Source organism: Enhydra lutris, unplaced genomic scaffold, assembly GCF_002288905.1.
Source record: "Enhydra lutris kenyoni isolate GAN:26980312 unplaced genomic scaffold, ASM228890v2 scaffoldscaffold21, whole genome shotgun sequence".
Lineage (NCBI taxonomy): Eukaryota > Metazoa > Chordata > Mammalia > Carnivora > Mustelidae > Enhydra > Enhydra lutris.
This window is the reverse complement of record NW_019154105.1, coordinates 67,305,173-67,323,320: the sequence shown is the minus strand read 5'-3', so window position 1 is coordinate 67,323,320 and position 18,148 is coordinate 67,305,173. Positions and strand designations below refer to the sequence as shown.

The following is an 18,148-nucleotide window of genomic DNA, read 5'->3' as shown; positions in this document are numbered from 1 at the left end:
CCCCTTGACTTGCTACTGAGAGGTTGGGATGGACGCCATCGGAGAGACACCCGCCTCTGCCTGCAGGCTCGGACTTGCCCCAGGGAGGCCACGCGGGGGTCCCTCCAGAGGCGTGGGGATTGGCGGGGTCAGGGGACTTTCGGGGCCACACAGCAGCTGGGAAGCCCAGACTCCTGCCCTCTGTCATCCTCCCTGCTTGTGCTTCTATTTCTGGGAACCAGGAAGGGAGCCATCTTCCCCTCCACCAGCAAGGCTGGGGAAACTGAAGCCCAGGGACAGGTGGTCAGTGGAGCACGACCCGGGATCCCTGGGGGCTGTGCTCCTCCAGCCTGTCCTCTGTGGGCTCAGAGCTCTTCCGGCCCCCCAGGGGCCCTTGAGGGTCCTCAGCCCCAGGATCACCAAGGACATGGCTACGGACAGGGCAGAGCTCCCACCCAGCCTTGGTCTGACTGGGGCGCCGGAGTCCTGCCTGTGGATCCCGCCCTGGGGTGAGCCGGGGAGCTCAGGAGGGGGGCTGAGGCTGAGGGTGAGGCTGAGCCCACCCCGAGCTGGTTCCTGGGGGCTCCATCCGGAAGACATATTTCTGCCTCCGGAGGCCCTGCTGGGAGACAGGACAGGGCAGTGACCCGCCCCAGGGTCTAGAAGCTTCTGAGGCACTTTCAGGCAGCCTGGGGCTCCAGGTCAGGGGGTCAGAGGAGTAAAGGGAGGGGAGCTTGGAGCTGGATGGCCTGTGAGGGGGCAGGCAGCAGGGTGCTTGACCTACGGTGTGTGTGACGGGAAGGGATGGCGTCGAGGGGCACAATAGGGAGGAGAGGCAGGGAAAGACTCGGAGTTTGTGAGGGTGAAGATAGGGCCCCAAGGCAGCCGTCAGGAGGACAAGTAGGTGGCCAGGATGGGAGGGCTCAGGTGGCGGTGGGGCCATGAGGGTCTGGGGGCTTGCTGAGCAGGAGCTGCGGGTGGGCACCCTGAAAACAGCTGGGTCGGGGGGCAGCCAAGGTCACAGATGACCTGTGTCTGTGTGATGGGGTGGGGCGCAATCTCCTGTTGGGGGAGCTCGCCCAGGGCAGGGCGGACGGGTGACAGTCTCTCTCTTCTCCTTGTGACAGGAGGCGGGGCCAGAGGCAGCCAGGGCCTCCCAGTCAACACCATCATCGACGTGGACCGCGTTGCGGGCCTGGCCCCTGGGCTGGGCGGCAGTGTCCCCGGGGTACGGGTGTGCCCCCAGAGGTCACGGACCAGTGGGCCCCTGACATCAGACCTCCCTAGCCTGAGTCCCTTCCCAGGTGCGCCCGCCAAGCCCAAGGCCAGCCCACATCACGCGACCTTTGTCTGAGGCTGCCTGAAGCTGTGCCTCAGCAGCCGTCCCCCCGCCCCCACTCGGCACCACCCCAGCTAGACACTCGTGGACTCCCGTGATCTGGGGAGACCACCCCAAGCCCTCCTGAGGGCCTTGAAGGGGACTCCTTGGCCACCTTGCTTTCAGGAGCCAAACCAGGAGGTGCAGGGTGGCCTGGCCTCGGACACTCGCTGCCTCAGACCCTGTCCTCTCCTGCCCCTCGGCCTCCAGCCTTTCCTCAATAAATCAACTTTGGGGACCCCCCCTGAGTGTGAGCCTCGTGCTGGGTGCTGGGGTTGCAGGCATGCCCACAGGGAGCATCTCAGGAGAGGGATAGAGGCGGTGACAACTCCCGGTGTTGAGGTCAAGGCTGGGCGAAGAGAGTGGAGCCAGCCTGACGGTGCTGGAGGCCGTGGCGCCTTGGAGGGTGAGAGGAGGCGGTCGGGTGGGTTCACATGGGTCACAAGTCAGTGCAGGGCCCTGGGGGGTGGGGGCCAGGGAAGCTGGAGGGGGCAGGGCTCTGCTTGGAGACCCACAAGTCACGCCATGCCCTATGCTCTCCTGCCTGGGCTCTGGGGGCCCCAAGCCTGTTCTTGGCCTAATCTAGAGGGTCTGTCCATCCATCTGTCTGTCCGTCCATGGAGGGGGCCCTCACTGAGGTCCTGGGTGGTGTCAGGCCCCAGAGAGCAGCCAGAGCCTGGTCAGGAGGGCCTGTGGCCAGCCTGGCGGGGGCAGGACCGCTGGGGACTGTGGGCTGAGACAGCTCCAGTCACCCACCCAGGTCGCCCTAGTGGAACCCCCACATGGAGCAGCTGAGCGCTGAGGGACCCGCACCCTTCCCTCCGCAGAGTTGCCAGAAGGGCCCAACCTGCGAATGTTTGGCCAGGCCAGGGAGGTTCTGAATCTTCTAGGGAGCAGGGCTGTGGAAGGGGCCGTGGGAGGTGTCAGAAGGAAGGGGGACCATCCCCCACTGTGCCAAGCTCCCGCTGTGTCCCCACAGGCACCACGCTCTCCCCTGATGCTCCTGCCCCTGCCCCGTCCCCGCACCCACCGTACTCCCCCCGTCTGACACTCCTGCCCCCCCACCATCCCCACACCCACCGTGCTCCCCCGCCTGACATTCCTGCCCCCATCCCTGAACCCACCACCCACCCGGCTAGATGCCCCTCTCCACCTTCCCTCCTCTTGCATGGATGGCAAAACGGCAGCCCAGAGAGCATGGTTTGGGGGTGCACAGTGATGCCAGGCTGATCCCTTGAGGAAAGGGCAGCTAGCCCCCGCCCTGGCCCCTGTGGGCCGCTGAGCTGACTCATGGGGAACCTGTGCTCAGAAATGGCAAGAGGAGGTTCCCCTAGCAGCTGTGCCTGTGGCACATGCATTGTAGGGCCCATGGGGTGGGGCTATGCCCGCATCCCAGGTCCCAGATGGAGAGAGCAAGGTGCATGCAGACCTGGGCAGGACCCCAAGCCAGGTCTCTGTGGCCCTTGGTGACCCTGGGTGCCTGGCAAGAGCTCTTCTGGGGCCCAGCCAGGGCTCAGGATAAGGTGTGGGAGCCCTGGCCAGAGATGGGGACAGCACCAATTATCCAAGCTGTGAGGAAGCCAGGGCTGGAAAGTCCCATGGGTGGAAAGACTTCCTGGAGGTGTCCAAGGGGGTCCTCCCAAGGGGGAGGGCACATTTCTGGGTAACCTGTGATTAGGGCTCCGGTGCTGCCCGCCTCCCTTGCTCCACCCCCAGGAGGTCCCCCCCCCAGCTTATCCTGAACTGCTGGGAGCGGCAGGGGTTCCCATCCTGGGTCAGTGTTCGTGACCCTCAGCCCAGCACACAACCCCCCACCCCCTGGGCCTGGACTCCTGCTGGCTGTGGGGCTAGCACCCACCTTCCAGGCCTGGGGGGCGCGGCACCGACAGCCACTCTGGTTATCACTAGTTCACAAAGGGACAGCGGCCAGTCCCGTGGAGAGGTGGGGGCTGGGCGTCCAAGCCCCCACGGGCTGTGTGTCCTGCCAGACTTCCTGGAGGAGGCATCGCAGCTGAGACCTGAGGATCTGTCAGGTCCAGGGCCAATGTGGCTCATGCCAGAGGGGACAGATGGCCCAGGCGGGGTGAGCCGGGCAGTAGGTGGGGGGACACGTGGGCCCAGTGCTGGAGGCAGCCAGGGTTAATCATTTCCAAGTGGCCTTGACCCCAACCCAACCTGCCTGCTTCCCGCCTCCCGCCGCTCCTTGTGCCAGCCCAGGAACAGCCATGGGGCGCTGGGCCTGGGGTCGCAGCCTTCGCCCCCCGCCGGGAACGGCACTGTTCCTGCTGCTGCTGCTGCTGGGGCTTCGTGGGGCTCAGCCCCAGGCTAGCAGGGTGAGCACTGACCCCATGGCGTGGGGACCATGGGCTCCCTGTGCCCACTCTGGGTCCTGGGCCAGGGCTGGGGAGGGCTGTGGAGTGGGTAAGGGGCCCAGTGTGCTGCAAGTGGGCTTTCTGGCCTCCAGCAGGCAAGGGGGGCGCGCTGTGCTGGCCTGGGGGACAGGAAGCCTGGGGATCTGACCTGCTGGGTCCCCACCGGGGGGCATGAGGGCCACTGCCTTCTCTTTGGGCTGCTTTTGGGTCCCATTGTTTGGGGGGTGGGTAAAGGGGACCTCCAAGGGCCTTGCGGCTGCTTTTGTCCATCCCCCAGAACAGATCCCCAGGATCTGAGGCTGGAAGAGAGGGGTGCCCCAGCCTGGGCAGACACCCAGCCCACCCTTACCCTGTGGGCTTGGCAGGAGGGGAGGGGGACAGCCAGTGGCCAGGTTCCCCTTGGTTTCTACTCTAAGGCCTGAGGGCCCAGTAGGGAAACCAAGGTTGGGGACGGCGAGGAGCCCAGCCACCGGGGGCTGAGTGTGAGGGGGGCCACCCCACACTGACACCATCACAGCCCTCTTGGCTCCTCCTAGAACCTTACAGAACCCCCAGAACCTAACGCCACAGTGAGCTCTGGGACCCCCATGATCCCTGTAACCTCGGTGACCCCTGTGAGCCCAGCCACAAGTGCTCCAGAGCCACAGGGACCCGGTGGTACGGGGCTCACCCCCCCACCCAGAGCAGCTCCCTCCAGCAGCAGCCCTGGGGGCCCAGGTGGGTCAGGAGAGCTTCCTGGAGGCGGTGGGCTACACCTGGGCGGGTGGGTTGGGAGGCTGGCAGGCGGCTGCTGGGGAGCAGGGTGTGTGACATGGGGCAGAAGGTGCCCAGCGGGAGCCCCCTGACCCTCCTCCGCTCACCCTGCAGTGCTCACAGAGGACGGGCGGCCCTGCAGGTTCCCCTTCCGCTATGGCGGCCGCATGCTCCACTCCTGCACGTCGGAGGGCAGCGCGCACAGGCGGTGGTGGGTCCCGGGCGGGGCGAGGTCCTCCAGCAGCGACCACCAGCCTCCCCTCTTCCGGATCCCCATGGTCCCTATCCACTCTGGAGACCCCCCTGCCCTCTGCCCTCCCTCCTCAAGCCCAAACCCCAGACCCAGCAGGGAAGGAAGGTGTGGGTGTGACTGGGGCGAGTTACCAGCAGCCGGCAGGGCATCCTGCCAGAGGCAGGCTGTGGGGAGGCCTCGGAGCCGGGACCCACCTGTGTCCTCACCCCCAGGTGTGCCACCACTCACAACTATGACCGTGACAGGGCCTGGGGCTACTGTGCCCAGACCTCAGTGCCCAGGAAGGACCCAGGTGGGTGCTGGCAGGGGGTGGGGGGTGGAGTGGGGAAGGGCCTGTGCTGGGGGTGGGGGGCTGTCCAGGCCGGGGTTGGGGGTAGTCTAAGGGAGTACTAGGGTCAACCCACTGATGGGGCTGGGAGCCAAGGGGACACAGCTGACCTGGGACAGGGAGTCCTGCTTGGAGTGCAGAAGAGAACTTTGGGGTTGACCCCACTGCACCCCAGGGGGGCTGCAGGAGTGCACAGGGTGGAGCCCCTCCCAGGCAGGACCCTGCCCTGTCCGGGAGCCACAGGGCTGCCTTGGTCATTGCTGGGAGTAAGGCGCCCCCTGGTGGTCAGGCTGGGCGCTGTGGCTGCACAGGTGGAACCCTGGACAGAGATGAGGGCCCCTAGGGTCTGCAGGGTGTCGGGGGTGCTGACAGCCCCACCTGCAAGGGTCCCAGGGCATACAGGAGGGGACTGTGCTGCCTGATTGGGGGGCTGGGCTTCCAGGGTCCTGGTACAGAGCCAGAGGCCTGCTTGCCCAGGGTCTGAGCACGGCGTGGGGTTGGGGGGTGGGGCTGCTGGGACAACAGGGAAGGCCTGCACCCCTTCTCAGGACTCCTGCACCCCAAATAACCCAAGGAACCCAGAGGGGCAGCATGAAGGCAGCAGGCCCAGTGAAGGCACTGAAGGCCTTGGAGAACAGAGAGGGTCTGGGGGAGATACCCCAATGGGCCGGGTTCTCCCACACCTGCTCCCTACTCCTCCTGCCTGTCCCCAGCTGCCCCGGATCCCTGTGCCTCCAGCCCGTGCCTCAATGGGGGCTCATGCTCCAACACCCAGGACCCTGAGTCCTACCACTGCACCTGCCCCATGGCTTTCACAGGCAAGAACTGTGGCACAGGTGTGCACACCAGGCCCTGGGAGGATGGGTGGGGGAGGGGCCTGCCCGAGGGCAGCGGCCTGAGGGCGCTCTACAACCCGCCCCCAAGAAAAATGCTTTGACGAGACGCGCTATGAACACCTGGAGGTGGGCGACCGCTGGGCCCGAGTGAGCCAGGGCCTGGTAGAGCAGTGTGAGTGTGCTGAGGGCCAGATCCGCTGCGAGGGCACCCGCCACACAGGTACGCCATGGCCGAGGTGGGGGGCTGGCCCAGGGTCCCCCAGCCACAGGCCCCAGAGAGACAGCCCCGACCCTGCCCTCCCACGGTGGGCACCCTCAAGGCCTGAAGCCGAGCTCCTGAGCCCTCCCCGCAGCTTGCCTGAGCAGCCCGTGCCTGAATGGTGGCACTTGCCACCTGATCGTGGCCACCGGGACCACTGTGTGCTCCTGCCCCCTGGGCCATGCCGGGCGGCTCTGCAACATCGGTGAGTGGGTCAGCCTCCTGGCCCCGTGCCCCGCAGCCCCTGGAGCCCGGGCTCACCACCCACCATGCCGCCCACAGTGCCCAGCCAGCGCTGCTTTGTGGGGAACGGCACCGAGTACCGAGGTGTGGCCAGCACCGCAGCCTCGGGCCTCAGCTGCCTGGCCTGGAACTCGGACCTGCTCTACCAAGAGCTGCACGTGGACTCCGTGGGCGCCGCGGCCCTGCTTGGCCTGGGCCCCCATGCCTACTGCCGGTCAGCAATGGGGCCCCAGACCATCTGCACAATCAGCCCAATGCTGCTGCTAGGGGAGTGGGGGGGGTCCGTCAGGAGTTCCCTCACGGGGTTCTCCCAGGTCCCCTGGCCCCGGGCCCACCCGCCTCTCCATGCACCCCAGGAACCCGGACAAGGACGAGAGGCCCTGGTGCTACGTGGTGAACGGCAGCGCCCTCTCCTGGGAGTACTGCCGCCTGGTGGCCTGTGGTGCGTGAATGGGCTGCAGGCAGCTCGAGAACCCTGCTCCCACAGGAGTCCCGGCCATTTTTCCTGCGTCTCTCCCCTCTTTGGAGCACCACTGCCCCCTCTGGGGATGGGGAAACTGAGGTTCCCTGGAGCAGGGCTCAGCTGAGGCCATGCGACTGCCAGGCACAGGAGGTCTGAGCAGGCCAGCCAGTCTCCAGGTCCTCTGGGCGGCTCCCACCCAGCCTGAGCCGAGCTGAGGGCTCCCAGACACAGGAAAGGGCCGGTCAGGGGTGAATAATGGGGTGGGAGGGCCAGCAGCCTCCCATGGAGCCAGACCCTGGGAGTGGGCAGTTCCGGGAGGCCAGCCTGCCCTCTGGCCCCCATGCCCCTGGGGCCACCCAGCCGGCCTGGGCTCTGAGGTCCCAGGCTGCTGGGAGGGACAGGAAGCCCTGCCGGACGTGCCACACCACTTTGCTTCCCACAAAGCCTGGTGACTGATTGGGTCTTGTTCTCCCCATTGTACAGAAGAGGAAACTGAGGCTCAGAGAGCAGATTGTGTGCCTATGAGGACAGAGCTGTCTGGGGTGGGGCCGGGGGTGGGTGAGGACAGCAGCCAGGACCCACTCTGGGCAGGGATGTGCAGAAGGAGCCCCAGCAGTGTGACCTGATGACCTGTGCTCCCAGAATCCCTCACCAGAACTCCACTCCGGACCCCTGAGGTCATGCTGAGACAGGCTGAGCCTGCCCCAGTGGGACGCCAGGCCTGTGGCAAGAGGCACAAGAAGAGGAGCTTCCTCCGGCCACGCATCATCGGGGGCTCGTCGTCCCTGCCGGGGTCCCACCCCTGGCTGGCCGCCATCTACATCGGGAACAGCTTCTGTGCGGGGAGTCTTGTCCACACGTGTTGGGTGGTGTCCGCGGCCCACTGCTTCTCCAGCAGGTGAACTGCTCTGTCCATGCCCCCCACTGCATGTTTCAGCCCATCCACTTGCCCTCTCCCGACTTGGCCACACACCCACCATCCATTCCACACCTTCACGCCCACCATCTGTCACCCTCCCACCCACCCATCTGCCTGTCCTCACACACATGTCCCCACGTGTCCCCACAACCCATATAAACCCCATCTTTGGTCCCTCATTTTCTCGTGGCCTAAGGACCCCAGGTGGGGGTGGGGAAGACCTCCGTGTTCAGCCTCGACCCTACTCGGGGTCACTGCCCAGTCCTGCCCGGACAGTCTTGCGCTGGGTGCGGTAGGGGGGCGGGGGGAGTTGGGGATGCTGGGCGTATGATGGGTAGGCCCTCCCCATAGAAGATCCTGCCCCCCCACCCCAGACTGTGCAGGTGGGGGCACCTTTCCCCACCCCCTCAGCAGGGACTCCGAGGCCCCGCCCACTCCGTGAGCTGGGAAGGCAGACTTGGGCTGGCAGCTAAGGGAGTGGGGGTCAGGGATGCAAGGCCTACCACCACACACACACAGAGGAGCCTGCCAGCTCAGAGCAGGAAAGGCCAGCCCCTCTTGGGCTTCACCCAGTGTGATGGGAACAAGGTTCCCCATCTGGGTGTCCAGACTAGGAGGCTCCCCAGGGGGGTCCAGTTGGAGAGGATGGCATCCCAGGGATCAGGGCCTGGGGGTTTGGCAGTGTGAGTCTGGCCTTGAGCCTCCATTGGTCACCCAGGGACTAGGCCATGGGTGGGGGGCAGTGGGTGCAAGGCCTGCCCTATGTGGAGCCTTAACAGGCAGCAGGCTCCCTGCTGGGCCTGGGAAATAGGGTCTCTGAGGCCTCTCCAGTATGAATGAGATTGGGTGGGGGTTTAAGAGGCTGGGGGAGGGGAGCAAGCACCCACTCTTCACATCCAGGACAGGGTTGGGGTTGAGGCAGGGGCGCTGGAGGTGAACAGGTGGACTCTGGGTGGCTCCCCAGGAGGGCATGCTCCTTGGCAAAGAAGCAAAAGGGGCAAAGGACAGAACTAGGGGCCCAGAGCTGTGGATACCCACCCAGCCCGGCTGCACACTCAGCCCTTCAGCCAACCCAGTCCTCCTATCCCTGGAGGTCTGCGTTCACCGGCCGACCACCCCAAGAGCATACCCTTCCCCCCCCACCCCAAGTGAGACCTATGGATCACCAGCTCTGGCCCTGGACTTGGGTTTCTGACCCTGTCCCGAGGCCAGGCACCAAGCCCCACTGTGTGCTGAACTGGTGCCTGCCCAGGGCGTGGCAGCCCATTTTCCAGAAGGACCTAAGGCCTGGGAGGGCCCAGGGGCCGAGGTCCCACAGGGGCCTGGAGCAGGAGTCCAATGAAGGAGGGTCAGGCCTGGGTGGGAGTTACCCCCTTCATCAGGAGCTGGGAAAACAGGCCTCGAGAAGGAACAGGGGGCTGACCGTGGGGGCCCAGGGCCTGTGTCCAGCAGGAGTGAAGGGCTGTATCGGGGAGACCCAGGCTACATAGGAGCTGGGTCGGGGCCACCAGGCCTCCACCCACTCAGGCCCCAGTCAGCATAGACCCCACCTTGCAGGAAGCCCTTAGAGTCACTAAAGGGGATGCATTAGAGATGGCACTGCCCAAGGTCGTGTGTGGCCACAGCCCACCATTACCCTGCTCCCTGCTCAGGCCTCTCCCCTGGGCTGCAGGGGACCTGCCCAGCATCGCCCTTGGGGAGACCTCCAGGATGCTTGAGCCGCCGCGGGTGGCGGGGAGGAGCCGAGGAGGGGAGCTTGAGGGAGGGGATCTGAGGCTGGGCCTAAGGGGCCTGAGAGGCGGGGCTTGAAGGGAGGAGCCTGTGGGGAGGGGCTTGAGGGGCGGGGCCCGAGAGGAGGGCTTCTGGGGAGGAGTCGGTGGGGAGGGCCTGTGAGGAAGGCCTGAGGAGGAGGAACCTGTGGGGAGGGGCCGCAGGGGGGAGGGACCCAAGGGGCGGGGCCGGAGGGGGCGGGCCTGGGTCGTGCTGCCACCAGACGCCCTGCACAGCCCCCACAGGGAAAGTGTCTTAGTGGTCCTAGGCCAACACTTCTTCAACCAAACAACGGACGTAACACAGACGTTTGGCATCGAGAAGTATATCCCGTACCCCATGTACTCGGTGTTCAACCCCAGTGACCATGACTTGGGTAAGGCTTGGGACATGCTGGGGCGCACCAGGGCCATGGATGTGTGTGTGCCTTGCACACCCCAGGCCAGAGCCAGGAGAGGGGCAGGGGTGGGTAGGCATCAGGCCCACCTGGGGAGAGGGAAAGGGAGGGAAGGGGCAGGAAAAGAGACAGAGGGGGAAGGGAGGGGGTAGGGGGAGGGGAGGGCAGCAAGGGAACTCGGTATGGCAGAGTGGCCTTGGCCTGGTGGGAGGAAAACCTGGCAGGCCAGCCTTGCTGAGCCCTGGGCCGGCCCCCCTGCTCCTCGGCCCCTGCATGGACCCCCACGTCCCAGGCTGACCTCTGGTCTCTCTCTCTTGGCCAGTCTTGATCCGGTTGAAGAAAAAGGGGGACCGCTGTGCCATCCGCTCCCAGTTTGTCCAGCCTATCTGCCTGCCTGAGCCTAGCAGCCCCTTCTCCGCTGGACACAAGTGCCAGATTGCAGGCTGGGGCCACCAGGACGAGAGTGAGTGGGGGTGGGGGCACCGTGCCCCAGGGAGTGGTTGCCAGCCCCAGGGAGTCTTGCCCAGCCTGAAAGCACCCTATCCATAGATGTGAGTGGCTACTCCAGCTCCCTGCGGGAGGCACTGGTCCCTCTGGTTGCAGACCACAAGTGCAGCAGCCCGGAGGTGTACGGGGCCGACATCAGCCCCAACATGCTGTGTGCCGGCTACTTCGACTGCAAGTCTGACGCCTGCCAGGTGAGCCAGGGCTCAGCCCCAGATCTCAAGACTGCCTGCCCCCTGCTAGCATTTATCAAGGGCTCCACAAGCACCACCTTCTTTAGGCTGCAAGTCAGTCCTGAGATGGAGGAGCTGCTTTACTTCCCATTTTATAGGTGCGGAAACTGAGGCCCAGAGAGGCCCTGCCACTCTTTCTAGGTCACACAACTCTGAAGTGGCAAGGGGGGGTTTGACACTGGACCACATGAATACAAGCCCCTCTGGGGGAAGTCAAGGCGGGCTTTCCAGAGGCGGGGGCACTGGCACTTGTTTTGAGGGGTGAATAGGAGTTTGGCAGAGGGCTGTTATTTCAAGTGTGGACATTAGCCCAGAACACACGGACCACCTGGTCCACATAGGGTGTGTGCTGGTGGGTGGTTTTGGGAGCCAAGCTCAGATGCACGTTCCTGATCATGGAGTTGAGAGGAATCCATGGCAGAGTTCAGGAACTGGGATGACTAGTCAGATGCTGTCACAGTAGCCCTGGAATGAGGAGACTTTGTGTCTAGGGGGCTGGGGGAAGGTGGGATAGTTCCTTCACTTGGAAATACCTTTGTCATCTGTCCCCTGAGCTGTCAGGAAGTCTGCGTTGGGAGCTCCTGGGGAGTCCTCCCCAAAGGAACATCTGAGACTCTTCAGGGACGTTTTCGGGGTTGGGGTCAGGGAGGCGGAGCAGGTGGGGTGTTTCTTGACCGCTGAGGAGCTGAGCTGGTGCCTGGCTCTGACCAGCAGCCCTGCCGCAGGGGGACTCGGGTGGACCCCTGGCCTGTGAGAAGAATGGTGTGGCCTACCTGTATGGCATCATCAGTTGGGGCGACGGCTGTGGGAGGCTTAATAAGCCTGGCGTCTACACCCGCGTGGCCAAGTACGTGGACTGGATCAAAGACCGGATATGGCCCCCTAAGCGGCCTGCGGATCCCTCCTGAGACAGCCCCGGCCTCAGGGTTGGGCATCCCACCTCTGCGCTGTTCCCAGACTCCTAACAATAAATATGCTTCCAAGAACCAGGTGCACAGGGCCCACACCTCTGCACCCCACCCTCCTCAGCCTTCCCTGGGGCAGCTCCCCATCTTCCCTTTCTCAGTGGAGAAGGGAGCCTGCAGCCCCAGGGGAGGGTCTGGCCCCAAGGCCCAGGGGGTCAGGGCAGGGCACCTAGCGTCCCTCTCCTAGCCTACCCACCTCGGGCCACCCCCAGGCAGCGGGGGCTGGAGCCCACACACACTGGTTGCCCCGGGACAGCGCACAGAACTTGAAGAGTTAAGACAGGTAATTTGGAACTACATACTGGCCCTCATTCTGCTTGGAGAAGGCACCCTGACTGAGGCTGTCCCTTAGCGCTGTTTCCAAGGGCGAAGGCCAGAGACCCTCTCGCAAAGAAACCAGCAGGACCACGTGTCAGGGAGTAGAGGGCAGTGGGCCACTACTGGGCTGGAGCTCCTGGAGCCAGGAGGCTGCTGCCAGCGGGCCAGCACAGCTGGGGGAAGGAATCAGAGATGCCTGGAAGAGCTCCCATTCCAGGAAGCGGGAAGCAGCAGCTGCAAAGGCCCTGAGGCAGTGGGGTGGGGCTTATCTGAATCAAAATAAGGAAGCGAGGCTAGAGACCTGAGAAGGCAAGGATGGGTGGTGGCTGCTGGCTGCTGTGGGGTACTGGGTTTGCCCCAGGGGTCCCTGATAGGGCTTCAGCAGGGTGGACAGGGCAGGGCCTGGGAGTATGGGGGCGGGCAGAGCTGTGCTGTAGACAGACCCCCCGCCCCCAGTGTCCAGAAGCAGTGCCTCGGGGGCTGGGAGCCCTGGTCTCAGGGAGAGGGCCGAGGTGGCCCCACATTCGGTCATCCATGCCCACACCCACCCATCCCACTCTGGGAGGGGGACCCTCTTCCCAGAGCTGCTCAGAGGATGGGGGTCCTCAGCGCAGTCCCCACACACCTCTCCTGCTCCTCGACCCCAAAGCCACCTCCTCTCCTGTCACCTCCACAGCCCCCATCTTAGACCAGGTCTTCCTGCCTCTGTCAGAGATGACAGACCAGGACTTTGTCTAGGTCACTGCCCCCCCCCCACCTTGGAGCTTCCCCCAATCCCTGGGGCAGACCCTACCTACCTCCAGCCTGCTTCTGTCCCGCACTGCTCCCCTACTCTGTGCGCTGGCCTCCCTCTGCCCATGCTCCTGCTGTTCCCATGCTTCTAGAATGTTCTCTCTCATACTGCCCTCCCCACTTCACCCAGCAGAGCTCAGGCCACAACTGGACACCGTCCCGCGAGGCCAGTCCGATGAGGCCCTCTCCCGGCCGTTCTCCCCACTGGCACAGAGGTCATGGGCTTTGCCCGCCTTGGCTCTCTGGGCCGCACTCCGAAACCAGACCGATGCAGCGGGAACGAGGGCAGTTTTGCCTTCCTCCTGCGATGGGGAGTCTAGCACTCAGCCACTTGCTGACCCAGGTTCCCTGGCTACATCTGTTCCCCGTATCAAGCGAGGAAGAGCAACCCAGAACCGCCTTCACTGGGGGTTCCTGCACGAAGCTCTTGGGGGGAGGGTCCCCCTCTCAGAGGACAGAGCCTGGTCCTGGGAAGGCCCAGGCAGGTGTGCAGGGCTGCTCTCTGCATGGTGGGACTCGGAGCCCTAGGGCTGCCTGAAACGCTCTGCTGGAGCCCCACCACGTGGGTCCCACCCCAGGCCACTGAGGCCAGTGCTGTGGCTACAAGAGCACTGGGAATGCGGGGCCTCCAGTGGCCTGGGCTTGGCTCTGCACACCCTGCATCGCCCCCTGACTCTTCTCCCCTGTGGGTGTTGAGTGTGGGTCTGTTAAAGTGGTGACTCCCGACGGGAGAGGGTCTGTTGTGTGGCGCTGAGTGGGCCGGCCGGCCTGCAGTGAGCTGCGTGGAGCCCATGCGTGTCTGGCATCTTCCAGCCGCCCGTCCAGGTCGCTGTCCGTTGTCTGCCTTCTGCGCCCAGAGCTCTGGTGCCCCAGGAGGCTGATCTCCATGGACGGCATGGCTCCTGTGCCCGCTGGGTTTTTGAGGACACTGGGGAGCCCCCCAGCAGATCAGAGGAGGGAGGAGAGTGACACTGGGATATTGACTTCCCTGGCTACCCCGTTCGGGGGTCACCTCCATGTTACAGGGTGAACCGTGTCCTCCTAAAATTCAAATGTTGAAGTCCCAGACCCAGGACCTCAGAATGGGATCTTACCTGGACGGAGGGTCATTACAGAAGTGATCAAGTTCCCGTGAAGCCGCGAGCGTGGGCTGGGACCCAAGAGGACTGCATCCCTAGAAGGAGGGGAAATGTGGACACAGTCAGGCACACGGAAGTGCCACAGGGGACAGTGGCCATCTGCAAGCCAGGGACCCTCTGTTTCGTGGTCCAGGGACCTCCCCCTCGTGCCTACAGGCAGTATCCACTGCTCCTGTCTAGCCCCGTCCCCCCACTCACCCCTGGTGACTCCCTTCCAAAACCACCGCTCTGAATTGTCCTGATAGCGCGTGGCCTGGTGGGCCCCAGGGTGACCCCCACCCTCTGAACTTTTTACAAGCTTTTTACCATCTGCTTGTATTTTGTTTAGGATTTCACATCAGGCTTGTGAGTGAGATTGGCCTTCCTTGCTGTCTTCAAACGACTCACAGGATCAGTTTGAGAGTGTGTCTTCTTTATTATTCCCCAAGGACTCTGGATAAGGCTGGAATGATCTCTCTCTGAAAGTTGGGGGACTCCTCTATGAAATGCCCCGGGCCCCGTATTTCCTTTGCAGGATGACATTTTCCTGTGGTTCAGTATGTTAATCATTACCAGTCTCAGGGAAAATTCTGTTTCTTCTTGAGTCAGTCACAGAGTTTGCACTTTATGAATTGACTGTCCGAACTTCGGCAGTGGGCCACACAGCTGTTGGCATTCCCCCGTCTCTGAATCTCAGACGTGCCCACGTCCTTCCTTTCTCTCGGCTGCTGGAAGGTTCTCCATGGCCGCCGGGCCTGCTGAACATCTGCTTTACTCCAGTGGATCTTTCTTAAAACCCCTTTCCCCTCTGGCAGCTTTTTCAACCCCCTTCCCTGTGACGGGCCATGGGGTCCCCGTGACGGGTGCCGACGTGGGTTCCTTCTCTCCCCCACCATGCCTGCTGTCTGTGAGACTTCTGGCTGGTTCTTCTGGGCTGGGCTGGCTCCTTCCCTTAAGCTGGAGGCATCAGTGGGTCTTGGGCTGTCCAACTCCTGGGGGCCAACGGGCTCTTGGCTGGGGCCATGTGGGGACGAGGCCGCGTGTGGCTTCTCACGCAGCGGGTTAGCCTACGCTTGTTCACGTGAGAGGCTCCCAGAGTGTCTGTGAGCATTCCCACTGCGCCTCCTTTGTCAAAGCCATCAGCTGGCCGGTGGAGAGGCAGACTCGGTCTCCATGGGATGGGGTATATGGCCTCATTTCCAGGGGTGAGGCTGTGGGGGCATCATCGCCACCATCTTTTCAAGGGATCACCCCCATTCTCTGTTGGCTTGGGCTGCCCCGCTGGGGAGGAGACAACAGAAATTTATTTTCTCACCATTCTGGAGGCTGAAGTCCAAGATCAAGATTCAGCAGCACTGGTTTCTGGTGAGGCCTCCCTCCCAGACCGCAGAGGGCTGCCTCTGCGCTGTGTCCTCACAGACTCCTGTGTGCATGCGCCCCGAGAGGGGAGAGATGGCTTTGTATTCCCCCCTACTGGTGAGGCTGAAGTCCTGTGGGATTGGGATGCCCCCTCTTGACCTCACTTAGCCTGATTTGTCTCCTTAGAGAGCCTATCTTCAAATACAGCCACATGGAAAGGTGGGGGCTTCAACCCATGGGTCTGGGGGACACGACTTAGCTCGTGGGATGTATGTGGGGGCTGGGCCTGGGAGTGGCGCTCATACCCTCTGCCCGTGCGCCCCTGGCCAGGCCTTCTCCCTGCAACCCCCCTGCCAACCAGGGGGTGCTGTGAAATATGAGTGAGCAAGGGGGGTGGGGGGGACACAGGGCAGGTGCTATGTGTTTGTCCCCAGCCACACTGAGCTCCTGGAGGCCCAAGATGAGACACTGGGCCTGGTCCTGACGATCCCTGTGTTTGTGACCCAGGGCCATTTTCAGAGACACTCATACGCACAGTTGCATGTGGGGGCCCATCATCATAATGAGGCCAGAAGAGGAAACTGAGACCAGAATGTCACATGATGGTTTGGGTTCACCAGGTGGTGAGTGGAGGGGTCAGGGGGCCGGGGGTGGGCCTCAAGCAGCAGGCGCTGTGTCTGCACAGCCAGTGATGGGACGATGGTGCCCCTGGCCACAGATTCTGGCAGCAGCGGTGGCATCCCAGGCCATGATGTCCGGCAGTGGGGCCCCGGGCTGTGTGGTCCGCCCGCGGTGCAGCTGTCATTCATGGCCGTGGGCTGCTGGGTGGGCGCCAGCCGTGTCCAGTGGCTGCCAAGCCCAGCTGTGTGGCGGTGTGGGGCCGGGGTGGCATCCGGTCTCGGGAACAGGGCTGTGCATCCCTATTGCCCAGCCTCCCCAAACTCCCACAGACTCTGAGGCCTCTCCTGGGTTCGACTGGAGGCCTGACGTGCTTCCAGCAAATTCCTTCCTCCTTCTGTGGCCAGAGTCCTCTTCTGCCACTTGCAAAAGCAGCTCTGGCCATAACCAGTGGGGCAACGGTCCCTGTGCCCCTGGGGGGCTGGAACAGAACACCGGAGGCTGGTTGGCTGAGAAGCAGGCATTTGTCTCTCACAGTCCTGGAGGTCAGAACTCTGAGATCTGGGTGCGGGCATGCTGGCTTCCTGAGTGTGGACAGGCACCTCCCAGGGTCGGGGGCAGGGGGGTGGGTGGCAGCGCTCATGTGGCTGAGAGAGCGTGTCTTTCTGTGTCACTTCTTACAAGGACACTGTAAGGGCATGACACACCTTCCTCAGCTCACAATGAGCTTACATTGAAAATATCGTGAGTCCAAAATGCATGGAACACACTTAAGTGACCGAATGCGCAGCTCAGCGGGGCCAGGTGGCCACACGCTTGGGACACTCACGTTAGCCTGCAGGTGGGCAGGACTGCCTGGCACGAGGCCTGTTCTAGAAAACAGTGTCGGCTGTCTCCTGGGTCTCCCTGGAAAAGACCTGCAGTGGGAATCTACAGGATGGTTTCTACTGGATGGGCATGGTTTCCCCACCATCCTAAGGTTGAAAAATCCTCAGTGGAACAGTCTGTCACTGGGTTCCGCGGGCTCTGCTCTCCTGATCTAATCACGGCCCAAAGGCCCCACCTCCCAACTCCATCTCTCTGGGGGTTGGTCTCAACACATGAATCTGGGGTCCACAGTGGAAGCTGAGGGGCAGAGAGGCCCAAGTTCTGGGGGGAGGAGGCTCTCCTGCCATTTAGCAGCCCGGTGGGGGGAGGGGACGTGCCTCAGCCGCATTTTCTGGGGCCCCCCGGGGCAGGGACGTCTGAGTGCCAGGCGCCCGGTGCAGCGGATGTGTCTCTGGCCCCAGCCCCCGGCAGCCATCCGGCTCCAGGCCGGCTGTCCTGCGCCAGCCCCTGGGGGCCTGAGCTGCATGGGGGCATGAATGGGGCTCTGTGGCTGGGCAACTGCTCTGCCAAAGGCAGCACAGGTGATGTGGGGATGGGGGAGGTGGTGGCAGTGGGAGAAACAGAGCTCTTTCTGGGCCTGGCGTAACCCTGCATCGGAGTCCAGCCTGTGGCCCACCAGGGACACTGTCAGGTCCCCAGGGACCGTTGAGGAGAGGGTGTGCCCTGAGGGGGTGAACCGGCCTTCTGCACCTGCACCCAGCAGGATGGCTGCTCCTTGGGGACCCCAAACCCCCTGCCCTCCCCCTTGCCTGCTGCTCTGAGTATTACACCTGAAGGGCCTGGATGGGGTAAAGACACATTCAAGCCCCACACACTCCAGCCTTCCTGCCGTGTAGGTGCTGAGTTCCTGGAACAGTGTTTACTCCTTCCCTCTTCGCCCTGCTGGATCATAAGCCCCTCAAGGTTGGGAACGGGAAGGAGGGCACACTACTAGGGTACTGCCCCCCAGCTCTGCTGGTGCCCCCTTGTTGGATACTCCTGAAGCGGTGGGTGTTGGAAGCCATCTTGGAAATGGGGGTACATGTCCAAGGGGTACACCTGCCAGAGCCCCCAGACCACCTGGGCTCTGGAAGGACCAGGGTCAGCCGGATTCGATCTACAGGATCTGGGAGGGAAAATCCAGACGCTCAGAGCCCCCCACCTCCTGCTGTGAAGGGGGCTCCCTGTGGGTCTTCCAAAGAGCTTCACAGCACCTCTCCAGAGGGGATGGCTCTTAGCTGGTGTCAGTGTCAGGGAGACCAGACACACTGACCTGGGACGGGGAGGGGGTGGTCCTGGTCCCATCCACTGGCCCACAGCAACCCGCACTGGGATCCATGCTGCCAGGGGACACAAACAGACTCCCTCCCCACTACCCTGCAGAGGAGGGGGCGGGAGGGCTGGGGGGGGGGTGCGGTGAGGCA

At 63.6% G+C, this 18,148-nt stretch overlaps 2 protein-coding genes across 4 annotated transcripts in view; both read left to right on the top strand.

Annotated features, from left to right (window-relative positions):
• Positions 1-1,573, top strand: part of LOC111148999 (regulator of G protein signaling 12) — an 84,927-nt gene extending 83,354 nt beyond the window's left edge. For 2 of the 3 annotated variants that reach the window (XM_022505867.1, XM_022505866.1), the window contains one exon: positions 1,107-1,573. In XM_022505867.1, coding sequence (XP_022361575.1) covers positions 1,107-1,333 — 227 coding nt within the window. In that variant the 3' untranslated portion in view covers positions 1,334-1,573. The remainder of the gene's footprint in view (positions 1-1,106) is intronic. The other variant, XR_002640731.1, reaches the window with a different exon arrangement.
• A 2,000-nt stretch (positions 1,574-3,573) lies between these two features.
• On the top strand, positions 3,574-11,675 carry LOC111149239 (HGF activator). Its single transcript, XM_022506195.1, has 14 exons — positions 3,574-3,690; positions 4,266-4,446; positions 4,597-4,693; positions 4,948-5,027; positions 5,777-5,899; positions 5,988-6,119; positions 6,253-6,363; positions 6,441-6,615; positions 6,758-6,843; positions 7,507-7,762; positions 9,790-9,929; positions 10,273-10,413; positions 10,500-10,648; positions 11,413-11,675. The coding sequence occupies exons 1-14, from the start codon at positions 3,583-3,585 to the stop codon at positions 11,593-11,595; spliced, it is 1,962 nt and encodes a 653-aa protein (XP_022361903.1). The 5' UTR covers positions 3,574-3,582; the 3' UTR covers positions 11,596-11,675.
• Positions 11,676-18,148: the final 6,473 nt, after the last annotated feature.

What these genes read in the sequence shown, in the direction of transcription:
- LOC111149239 (XM_022506195.1), top strand. Translation starts at nt 3,583, where the DNA reads ATGGGGCGCTGGGCCTGGGGTCGCAGCCTTCGCCCCCCGCCGGGAACG. An exon ending in CTCAGCCCCAGGCTAGCAGG is followed by an intron (nt 3,691 to 4,265) that starts GTGAGCACTGAC and finishes GGCTCCTCCTAG; the next exon opens with AACCTTACAGAACCCCCAGA. An exon ending in GCCCACTGCTTCTCCAGCAG is followed by an intron (nt 7,763 to 9,789) that starts GTGAACTGCTCT and finishes CGCCCTGCACAG; the next exon opens with CCCCCACAGGGAAAGTGTCT.